General features: G+C 36.4%; 1 protein-coding gene across 3 annotated transcripts in view; it reads left to right on the forward strand.

Annotated features, from left to right (window-relative positions):
* Positions 1-12,441, forward strand: part of APC (APC regulator of WNT signaling pathway) — a 93,843-nt gene that overhangs the window by 47,582 nt on the left and 33,820 nt on the right. For all 3 annotated transcript variants that reach the window (XM_036403174.2, XM_036403176.2, XM_036403175.2), the window contains exons 3-6: positions 149-233; positions 1,149-1,350; positions 7,040-7,148; positions 8,684-8,797. In XM_036403174.2, the coding sequence (XP_036259067.1) occupies positions 149-233; positions 1,149-1,350; positions 7,040-7,148; positions 8,684-8,797 (510 nt within the window). The remainder of the gene's footprint in view (positions 1-148; positions 234-1,148; positions 1,351-7,039; positions 7,149-8,683; positions 8,798-12,441) is intronic.

The raw sequence follows: 12,441 nt of genomic DNA on the forward strand, positions 1-12,441 counted from the left end.
ATCACTGCTCACATAAATAATTTAATTATAATTTACATCAGTGTCTCAGCAGCTGTTACATGAGTGTGCACTTTAGGGCAGGATAGGATGCATTTACCTTGTGTGTTACTATTGTAATGATTTCTTAATTAAGCTTAATTTCTTATAGGAGGTACTGAAACAGCTACAAGGAAGTATTGAAGATGAGGCAATGACATCTTCTGGACAGATTGACTTACTGGAACGACTTAAAGGTAAATCTAGAATTATGCTTTAAGTAGGTTAGTTTCTTTGTCCTTTGTTTATAGTTTGGGATAACATTTTCAAAGTCATTTGTATCTTCTTTTCAGTGCTGAGCTTGATAAGTAGGCATAGTCTCAGTGCCTAAATATTTTTGCTAAACATTTTAAGACACATCCTCAGGGGAAAAAAAGTCTCCATTTGTACTTTTGCTACTGTAACTCTAGAATTTCATATAAATTGCATTTGATATAACTCACATTTGTTTCTTCAGAAAAAACAGTCAATGTTGGTGTAGTTCTACCAATTTTCTATATTTATTTGCATATCCTGCCCTCTCCATGTCATATTACTGAAATTGTTTCTGTTATTCTGCAAATTTATGGTCCCTTCCCTATAGCACGTGCTGGAATGTGTATATCCCATTGTGTGGGAAGTGCCAGCAAGCCCAGACCACTAACTCCCTGTATACATCCATCATCCCTGCCTCTGACCCAGAAATTTCATATGGATGTCTAAGACCCCTGTGATGAACAGGGTATTCATCTGTTACATGATGGTGAAACATTTGCAGGACCTCTGGAAAAGAAATTGTTCGCAAGTGGGCCACAAGGTAATTCACATGATGTTTATGCAAAACCCTGCCCATTTCTTAAGTCCTCTAAGGAGGAGGCAGGCAGGCTTTTGTAGGATACTGTTCTGATTGCCAGGATTGTAATTTGGCCATCTGCTCAGATAACTGCTGTTCCCCGAGTCCACTGTATCCATTGTTTTTGTTCACAGTATTTTCACTGCATTTCTGTGCAAAATGCTGCTGTAAAAAAGCTCATGAATTTGTTCAGAAAGTAAGAAATTAAGATAGAAATGATCTTTTAAGTTTGTGCTACTGAACTTTCAGCTCTGAAAAATGTTTGCTGTTTATTATCCAGAACTGAATTTGGAAAGCACCAGCTTTGCTGGGGTGAAGTTAAGGCCAAAGATGTCGGTGCGCTCGTATGGGAGCCGGGAAGGGTCCGTGTCGAGCCGCTCAGGGGAGTGCAGTCCAGTCCCCATGGGGTCATTTCCAAGAAGAGGCTTTATGAATGGAAGCAGAGAAAGCACTGGTTACTTAGAAGAGCTAGAAAAAGAAAGGTAAATTTATTTGTTTATTCCTCCAGTATGTATTGACTTCTCATTTTAATGTGGAAGCTTACTGACACACCTAGTATTTAGCTATCATGAATATGGTTTTGATCAGTGGTGTATTTACCTGTCATTTACCTTGACAGGTAAGAAACCAGGAATCTACATTTTATTTAGATGCACATGGAGAAAAATATTTTAAAAATAATGAAGTATCATTCAATTTCTACTGTTTCTTCATTTGTGCATTTCATTGTTACTCTTTGTTGGCTCTTTTATTTTGATAAGCAGGTTGTCACTGTCTGAAATATGTTTAAATAGTGAGGGTGGAGCATTCTAACCCCCTCCATATCTCCTCACCACTGTTGATAAATGCTGAAGCTGTAACAATGTGATGGTGAAATAGTTTTCTCTCTTTTGCAAATGTTTATTAAGTACCATAACTGGTTTATCAATTATTTACTATTAGCAGACATTTACCTAGTGACTTTACTCTCTCAGCAAATATATCAGCTAAACAAAATACATGTTCTTATCTTCAAGGTGTTGTTCAGACATTTTGTATTGATAAAATCCTGGAATTTCTTTTCTTGAAAGGCAGTGGTACCCATTTATAGGAAGAACATACTTTCAGGTCATAATACAGAATTGTAGCACTTTATCAGTCACTTACAAAGGAAATGCAAAGTAAGAGATGTGCAGCTGTTTCCACTGAATTCATCTTTATTTCTTAAAATGAATCTGACTGAAATACCAGGTGTTTTCAGAAGCCCATCTGCAAGATAAGGTTTCTTAAAGATTTGGTCCTACTTAATGGATGGGGTACCAAGCTGTGGGCTGCAAAACCAAATAAACTGGAACACAGTATTTTTATGCCTAGTATACATTAACAAGCAGAAAAATCCAATTTGAAGTTGTAATAGAAAAGCTTTGTGGGTAACAAGTGCTTTGTGGATAGCCCTCTAGAAACCCCTCCTCTAAAGGATTTTCTCTGAATATCAGCAAAATTTTTACAGCCAAGACCTGAAAGGACAATGCTTTTCTTCCAAGATCTAGGTCCCTGGGGTTTTTTTGTCCTATCAGCAGAATAAAAGTAACTTCCCATGGGTCCATACTGAGCCTGTTCTATCAAAACCACTGTTTTTTACCTTCTCCTAGCCAGGACCACCACTAATGATACTTGTTCTGTTGCATAAAATGTAGTTTCCTGAGGAGCTGTATAAGAATATTTAGGAATTTGGGAAACTATCTACTTGTTCATCTCAGTCTTCAAGAGTCTGATGTGTCTGTTATTTACTGTCTTAACAAACTGTCCATTTGTTTATATTCTTCCAGTGCTATGTTTTACTATGGGTGATGCTACAATCTTTAAACACAGTTGGAACTTCCAGTGTGGTTCCAGTGAACTCCTGCTCACTTGGAACAAGCAGTATTTTTAGCAGCCAGAGTTCTTTAAGGTGATTAGCACCTCTGATTTATGATCTATGATCTTTCCTCATCATGGGGGATTCTAAGGTGATAGTTTTTAGGACATTTTTCTTGGCAGTGAAGACAACTTAGGCAGTGAACCAGTCTGTGTTCCAAATAACACTGGAGAAAAGGGATGAGGATATTTAATTTCAGAGTAGCTTAGACACTGTTACTGTTGTAGCTGATGAGGTAAATATTTGTGCTGTGGAGAAGATGGATGTATGGAGGCATGGCCAGATCACATCTAGCTTTATTATTAGTGAAATGGTGGATAATCCAAAACTGCTCTGTTCTTTAAGCTGTTTCAGGGTACATGTGGAAGCATGTAGGGCATTGATAAGAATCCTGGGTAGCCAAAAATGAATCAAATCTTAGGGGGGAGTGGCATAGGACTGTGCATCTAAAACCACTACCATTTCTAAAATTAAACACTTCTTTTCCCGTGTTTTGTGTATGAACTTGTTTGGCATATTTACTAAATTTCTGTGTATCTAAATGTATATATTTGCTAATCAAGTTTGGATTTTTGCACTTAAACAGACTTTCAAGAACTTGTTGAACTTGACAAGACTAAAATAATTTGGAATAAAATAACACTTTCCAGACATATGCAGCAGGAGACCATTTCCATTCAGTACTTTAACAGGCTGGCACAATATATACTATTAATGGGCAACAGTGTTTGTGGGAGGACTAAATTATGTATTTAAATATTTACAGCAATTCAGTGGGCACCTGGCATCCAGTCAGGGTCAACCCACCGCACTTGACTGAAGGTGAACTTCTGAGAGGAAGACAGTTTATCAATTGATTCATCTGCCAGAATAAAGATTAAATTATTGGCACGTATCTCATTTGCTTGCCTCTCCTCTAATTCTAAAGTTTAAAAAAACAAAGAGAAAAAAAAAAAAAAAGAAGAGAAAAATTGGCAGTGGCAGCACTGTGCTTTTAAATTGCCAGTTTAGAATACTCTAATAATGAAATAGCTCTTGCTTTTTCTGGCTATTTCCAGGAATACTTGGTAAGAGCATCATATCAACAACAAAACTTTTCAGAGTATACTGCAGGTTAATTTTTGTGTTTGCCCTTGGCAATTTAGCAAATTTAATAATCTCACCTTTTTAAATTCTGTAATTGGCTACTAAAGATGACAGTCTTCAGTGAAATTTAATATATTTTTATATATTTTATATGAAAATGTTTGTATGCCTTCTTTATTCCTTCTGGTTTATGCCATTTCCGTTTTTTATTTCTTTAATGTTGATTTGGAGCATTTTCTATCTTTTGGCTGGTTGGTAAAACTTACCTCAAACTTTACAGCATCAGAAATGCTTTTCAAGATTTTATTTTATCTCCCACCAATTGAAGTGAAAGTATTAATTATAGTTGTAATTTACATAATGCAAGTAAAGTAGCATATAGTTTGTTTCTATTCTCCCTTTTAGCCAGGAATAATATTGACATAATTATGCAGAAAATACTTGCAAAAGAAGTCAAGAGTTTTCTGCATTCATTCAGCTTCCTCTATTGTTGGGAGCTTCAGAAGTGCCACATATGAGAAGTCTTTGAAAAACCCACCCTTCAGAAGAACAGCTCAAATTGAAAACTTTTTGTTAACTCATAAAAATAGTGTCAAGTTCCAAAAGCTTTCTCCATTTGCTTTGCTGAATTCTCCGTGAACTTGACAGGGTATGACACAGAACAGAATTTTCTCTGATGAAAAAAGTAAAAGTCCTAATGTACACATCTTGGGGGTATAAAAAAGATGGAATAACTGCACTGGTTTTTTTCCATCTTGTTTTTCATTACCAGTAGCAGCTCTTCCACTTAAAATCCTCTCCTAACCCTGAGAAGCTCCAGGAGGCTGAGAAGCAGCTGTACTTCTGGTTAGAGTAGTATCTGAGAGTAGTGTTCAACGTGGGGAACAGCTTATCAGACACATCTACAGAGAACTGCTGTTTCTTGCTGCTTATTTTCAAGAAAACTGAAGTGCAGCCTGCTGTTGTTGTAGCAACCTTTCAGGTTCTGTGCTGAGAGAACTTAAAGACTGTTAAACCTGCATTCTTACAGAGCAGTGATACCAAACTAGTAATCCCAAATGAAGCATCACTTCAGAAGACAAAATGACAATATTAAATTAACAAGTCACCCTTGGGTCATGCATTATGTTATTTATGCAGCACTGATGGTTCCTAAGTTATTTTCTTGCTTCCAGCATCCATTGTACATGTCAAAGCAGATTGAATGACACACTGTCTCACATACTGAATACCCTGCATTTCTTAAGAGGAACTTAATCACATGTTTACTTAGCTGAAAGTAATCCCTCCGGTTTCTGCTACCAGTTCTTTGACATCCAGAGGCAGAATTAGTCAGTCCTTTCACATTTGCAAGTCCTCAAAAGTGAAAATACTTTTTATAAGGATTGCATTAATTGTGCTTTTGCGAATTTTATTTCACAGCCTGAACACAACTGGTGCCTGGGCACTCAAGGTGGTAAAAAGGGAAACTCTGCAGAATTCCACTCTGTCCAGAGATTAGGCACTAGGGCTGTGTGGCAAGAGAATAGGCAGGTGGGAGGCAAAAAAAGCTTTCTCAACAAGCTTTTCCCAAGCACCATCTATTAGTTTTGCCTTCAGTCTGTCTAAAGGACTTTAAGAATTTCTGCCAGCCACATCCTTGTGACTGAAGAATTACGGCTGTCCTGTGATACTGCTCCAGTTACCTGCCAAATTATGGTAATTGTTTGTTACTTCTCTTCAATCATTTTTATTGTAAACCATGGCATTCTTAAAACAAAAAGGTTTCAACGTGACTATTGGATCAATTCTGGAAATTTATGTAATTTTGTTCATGTTTACAAACATTTAGCACTCTTAGATATGTGGTTTTCCAGTCTCCCATTGAAGGGGAGGGATCCTCTCATTCAATTTTCCATTTGCAAGCAGGCCAGGCCACTTGTATAGGATATGGACTAAATGTTAAATCACCAAAATTAGCTTGAAATATTTTTAAAGCAGGAAATAGTCAAACAGATTCTTTTAAATACAAATTTTAAAGTTCTTTCTTCTTTGTTTTGTGTGGAAGATGGATTACTATCTCAAATAATGTCTGTGATGCATGATCAAAATAGTCGGGGGAAATTTGTACTTTTGTTGTCTGCTGTGTAATTGTTCCTTAATGACTTACGGTAATTATTTATAATGTATTTGTGTGCTTTGTAAAGGTTCATATGCTCTTGCTCAGAACTGCCACAGCCAGAGAGGGATGCAAAAGTTAAGGGATGGAAAATAATAGTGGGCAAACTTGTATGCAACTTTCTGTCTTCTGGCTAAATGTTGATTTTTGTAATTTCTGTTAATGAGCAATATTAAAATATCAGAAGGGAGAGCAATACTCACAGAAAGCATTAGAAAGAAAATAATAAACTTGCATATTGAAAAGAGTGGATTTCTGTTTATTCCTACTAGACAGATTTTGCTAAAAAATTTTAGTATCTATTTTGAGGAGTGTTGTAGACATGAGTATTTTACTATATTCATAAGATTTAGAATTATATAAAATTCAATTCATGAAGGATTGATAAAGTAGCATGTGAAATTTTTAATAATTTTTTCCCTGGTAGTCTGCATATATTACTCATTTTGTCTTTCCCAGTTATTACTCAGGTATGCAGTGTGCTTATGATACCCATTTAAAATAAAGTTTCTAACAGCTGCAAACGTATCTTGTCTATAACATTTGCTGGAAAATACTGATTTAAAATATTTTAGACACTCATAGAAATGGCTTGTTTTGTGTGCTTTACCCATAGTGTTGCTATAGGTGACAGATGAGTAAAAGAACAGTGCAAAGGTGAAGATTCTCGATTCAGTAATTGAGGACTGATGGTTGTACATGTTTCTTTGACAGACCTTTTCTTAAATGTTTGCACTATACAAAATGTATTTTTCAAAGAAGCAGGGTACAGGTTAACACACCACTAATAACTGGTTTTGCTTTCACAAAATGTCTCTTAGCTTTGGATTTTGAAGTGGGTTTTTTTGAGAAATATGTATATTTTTCTCTCTCATAGATGAGGACCTGAAATGCTTAGCACAAAGGAGTGGATAGGTTGATTAGCCAGGGCCAGGGAACTGAGCTAAATGTCTCCTTAGTGCCTTCTTCAAACTTCCACATGGAAATGAGGTGTTAATGGTGAGAAACTTCCTCCTTCTGCTTTTAATAGATCTCTGCTGCTTGCGGAGCTTGAGAAGGAAGAGAAAGAAAAAGACTGGTATTACGCCCAGCTTCAGAACCTGACTAAAAGAATTGATAGTCTTCCCCTTACTGAAAATGTAAGTACCTTCTGAGTGCTTGATGAGGTGTCTGGTGCTACAGTCTCTGTTTAGATGCTGTCTGTATTTTATTAATTTGGTGGCATTCTCTACTATCACTTTAGTTCCAAATTGTTTTTTCATTCAGTATGTAATGATAACTTAGCCTAAATAATGCATTTCATATAGAATTTTACACATCAAAATTCATACATGTCAGTGAAAAGAGAGGAACATTAAGACGTCATTGTGACAAATTAATTGCATGTCAGTATACTTCCTTAACTCTCTTCTCTCCTGTTCTTTTATTTGGTGGATTTTTCTAGTTTTGAGAATAATATTAGCATATGACAATGTACACAAGAGCTGTTTTTTTATAACAATCAGTAAAGTGATTCTATAGCCTATGCAGGTGTTTGCTGTAAGCTTTTACCTTGGCGTCTCCAAACTATTTATAGTCAAGTCACTGTTATCTGGGATAATAAAGATGTCTGATATCCCACATAATGCAGGATTCCCTGTTAGATGTCAGCAACATGGATGTATCTTCAGTGCATCCTTCACACATAGAGTTGGGAAGGTGTGGTTGAGAGAGTCGCACCTGATGAAGGTTCAGTCAACCTTCTGGAAATGGAAACAGATGGCAGAAACACTTCCTCAGTGAGCAGAAGTAACACTGAGTCATAGCTGAGCTTAGCAGAGCACCAGAACCAAGGCAGAAGGCCTGAAAAAGATTTTGAGGAACTGCAACCCATTCTCAAAGCACTGTCAGCTGTTTCTGTGTCACTCTGTCATAGGTTTTTAAGTTTGTCTCCTCTGTTCCATGGATAAAGAATTCACTTAGCTGCTCTTAGGATTAGAATGCATTACTTAACATCTACACTAAAGGTCTTTTTTGGCAATTTATATCCATTACTACTTAGGCCAGACACAGCAAAATGAGAGGTCCCATTTGGTCCTTGCAGATGATTGTCTTGTTTTGACTTTCTGAATTGACCTTGGTGAAGTCTTCTGGAAAGACTGCTCTTGGAAACTCATTTATTTACAGACTGAGTAATTGTCCAAAGCCAGTGAAGAGCTTTGCTCCTGCCTTGAAATTTCTTTTAGTTCAAAAGTCCCTTAGGCTGTATTGCTGCTCTTGGGTTTAACACTTGTGCTCTTTTCACGGGGTAGTTAGAAATAATGTAAATAGCAGCAGTATGAATACCACCACTATGTGCAGTAGCTTAATACATCTGAATATTTTTGAAAATGCCAATTCTGATGGCACACATCACAGTTTTGTTGGTAGCAGCCATGTGTTCCTGTAAGCAATTATACTTTCTCAATGCTTATTATATTTAGTCATTTGACAAAACTCAGGTATAGTCTACTGGTTGAACATTGCTGTGTACTTGTTTTTCACGATGCAGTCATGTTTTAAGAATGTATTACTATGTTTTGTTTGTTTATGAAATTTGTTGTAGAAAAGTAATAGTTCTGCCTTTTGTTCTGAGAAATACATTGGTTACATCAATGTTATTTGCTAAAATGCCTTCCCTGTACTCTTGTTTCAGTTCTCCTTGCAAACAGATATGACCAGAAGGCAGCTGGAGTACGAGGCCAGGCAAATCAGAGCTGCAATGGAGGAACAACTGGGCACTTGTCAGGACATGGAGAAGCGAGCACAGGTAGAGTGTCTTTCACCATTAAAAGCAAGGGAAAAGGTTTTCCTGCATATTTATTAAATTATTGGTAATTGTACCTTTAAACTGTGTGTAAACGCAGCACTTAGTTAGCCTTTCAAATATACAAATAGGAATCAGGACATAGGAAATAATTACTCGGCAAAAAGTACCCTCATCTGCCTGTTGTAAATAATTCTTTTTATTCAGCAGATGTAGACAATTTATCCAAGAGAAAATACTTTTTAATGATAATTTCCTTACAATTCACTACCATTTTAGCTTTAGAAAAGCCAATGTATTTGCAACTGCTTAATTTTTCATCTTTTTGCTGGATTTCTTCATGCTTCTATGTCAAATAAAATCCAGCTACTGTTCTTAATTTTCCTTAGGCAGAAAAGATGTATCACAAGATGTTCAAGTAAAATGTAATTCACATACATATCTGGAAGTTGTTTGCTCTCACCAGGAGTTGTTTTGCATTCATGATGAGGATATGTACATATCTAACCACATGGCCCACCCATTTGGAAGTATAAATTAGAATGCAGTCATGTGCAAATCATAAATTAATAATCAGTTGGTTGCTGGTTATAAAAAAGAATCCTCCATAGTAGGAAAACAATTTGAATTATTTATTAGCATGCATTTCTAGACGTATTAAATAACCAATTTAGTAAGATTTGGAGTTTTTTTGGTGAATGACAATAATCAGTTTTTTTCAGTACAAAGTCTTCTTAGGCTCTATCTCCCTCACTAGGTTGACTCAACACAAAATTTTGCTACATGAGAAACATTTCTCATTTGGGTTTACATTTAAAGTAAAGCAGCTGTTCTGATTACAAGAGGTAATCAAAATAGTTGCTTTAAAGTGAGTAATCTAGTAGGACTTCTACAAAAATTCCTACAGTTGAAAGTATTTAGCCAAAGAGATACCCTGCAGCTGTCGGGTTATGTGCGCAGGGCTGTGCAGAGAATGTCTGTGCTGATATTCTCAGGCAGGCACAGGTTCAGTGTGTTTGGGGAGTCACTGGCTCTGATCTGGGAGCTGTAAGGCAGTTACCAAGGTTTATCAGCAGGGGTGATGCCCTCCACAGTTTCAGCTGTGCACTTTGTGTCAGCCTGTCCCAGGTGAAGATCGTGGGCAGCAAAACTCCTGGGAAACTTCTGCTGCTGTTAACAGGCTTAAGTGAGAGGAAGATGAATTAAGCTAAATAGAAATAAGCTAAGCAGGCTAGGCTTCTGGCAGCATTCTAAATGCACTCAGGCAGGGATCAAAAGAAATTATTCAGACACACAACTTGGCTGTGGTTTTATCACTATATGGAAATAATCAAGCTGACCATGCATTTGCTTCTTCCCTGATTGTTGGGGGTTTTATATTTGGTGGGGGGAAGAATGCTGCCAAGATGTTGTTGAAACATTTTGAATTAATGTTTGACATGGGTTCTGTCACAGCTGTTTCACTCTCTCTCTGTATGTGTGTAACATTTACATACTTGCAGAAATTACAGTGCCTATTGTGATTATATACAGATTATTGAATACAAAGTAACTACTTCTACATGTGCTTCTTGTGAATTTAACTGGTAATTCCCCTTGGTTTCATTCTGCCATGGACCAGTGCCAAAAATGTGTAGAAGCTCACTGATGTACAAATACATAAGAGCAATTTCTGCATTATTTCACTGTGATCTTTAAATTTGCAAAATGAAGCTTCTGTATTTGGCAAGGATATTCAGCTTAGTAGTTTTACCATTTTCTTTCCGCTCCATATTTTCTTTCCACCCAAATTGATAGTGATATATAATACTATGCAAAATGTAGGCTGCAGGGAGGGAATATTTCAGCTACATAAAGGCTGGCATTGCAGACATCTCTGAATTAAGAGTCCCAGAGATTATTCTGTGAGGGAGCTGGTAACCTGCAGTTGCCCAGGTAGTCACTGCTCTTTCTGTGGCTGTCCTTTCTCATGAGCCTTGAAACAATGGCTTTCTCCCATTTTAGTGTGGCATGATTTGGCTTTGTTTCCTTCTGAAGCAACTTAACTCACAGCAACTCACTGTTGATGTCTTCTATGAAGATTGTTCACAACTACTTGCCCAGCAGTTGCTCATAAAGATGAAAAAGAAGGGTTTTGGCAGTTTATATCAGCTACTTTAATGATTTGTACTAACTTAGAAACTTGTAACTATTCTCTGAAGCCAATAATTTCACATAGTAGTGCTTACTTGAAAAAAAGGAAAAAAGCATTCTTAACGATGTTTTATTTTTACTTTTTTTATTTGTTCAAAGGTTGTTACTGTAGCAACCAATAGTTGGCAAGTAGCCAATATATTTAGTTATAAGTAGAAGCAAACTTAATTTCTGTAAGATATATTTTAAAATATTTCAATTCTAAGACTGAATTCATGTTCACATAGAATTTATTTTTCAAGCCAGAACAAAAAGGCTCTAATTTTTTTGAGGTTAAGAGTTCCTTAAATTCTTATGTTAAATTACCATTCATATAAGAATTTATCCCAAGATCTCTAAAAGTTGGCTAAAACAGCAGAACACTAAAGATACAAGAAAATTTAGTTCCTGGACTTTCACACAGATAAACATTTCAGCACTGTTATATTTATATGCTGGTCTTATATATATACCAAGCCGTTAATGCATTTGTCTATTATATTTGTTTATTTTGGAAAAAAACCCAACCAAACAAAAAAGGCAGACAACATTTTAAAAACAAAATGTTATTCCCTGTTTTTACTTTCTATATAGTGATTATTTTTCTCTCACTGTGAGTGTGGAGGAATTTTATTTTTGCTTTGTTAGACATGTTACTGGGGCAGTGAAAACCAAATAATGTGTAACTTCAAATGTAAAGTTACTTTCTGCAACTATTTTATGTTTATAAAAATTACAAGTAAATACAATAATAAATGGGAATGTAGTATGAACAAATAGAAATCAAAGGTGATATTTCTCAAGTAGGTTCCAAAGTTAAGAACATTGTTGCTTGTTCCATTGTTTTGCCCATTTGCCAGTAGGCTTCACCCCTTTGTGGCAAGAAATGCATCCCTTTTTTCTGTTCTGCAGTGTTTGGCACAAAGTACAGTCCTGGTTAGTGGAACTCCCCAGTTTCCCTGTACTAGAAAAAAGTTAATTAGAAGTATGATCTGATGTTTAAATCTCTGGACTGAAATTGGAAAGGGTGGATAGAATTTCTGTCCCTTTGGAGGACTCAGTAATACTTGGCAAATCATGCAGTAGTTAATTGTTTTCATCTGCACAACATTTTTTTCCTGTGTTTAGGTGCATATATAAAGATACTCAGATATTCTTGATGCCCTTTATTGGCTACATTGCTGGTTACACAGAAAGAAACTCGATTTATGGGAAATTTTGGGGAGACCTGTGTCTCTTGAGTGCTTGAAAGGGGACCTATAAGAAACTTCTTAGCAGGAAATAGTGATAGGAGAAAGGTAATGGCTTAAAATTAATGGAGAGTTGATTCAGATTAGATACAAGATAGAAATGTTCTATGGTGGGAGTGGTGAAACGCTGGAAAAGGTTGCCAAGAGGCAGCAGGGGCCCCATCCCTGGAAACATTCAAGGTCAGACAGGCTTTCAGCAACATGATTTACTTGAAGATGTTCCTG

This window comes from Molothrus ater (genome assembly GCF_012460135.2).
Source record: "Molothrus ater isolate BHLD 08-10-18 breed brown headed cowbird chromosome Z unlocalized genomic scaffold, BPBGC_Mater_1.1 matZ_random_MA35, whole genome shotgun sequence".
Taxonomy (NCBI): domain Eukaryota; kingdom Metazoa; phylum Chordata; class Aves; order Passeriformes; family Icteridae; genus Molothrus; species Molothrus ater.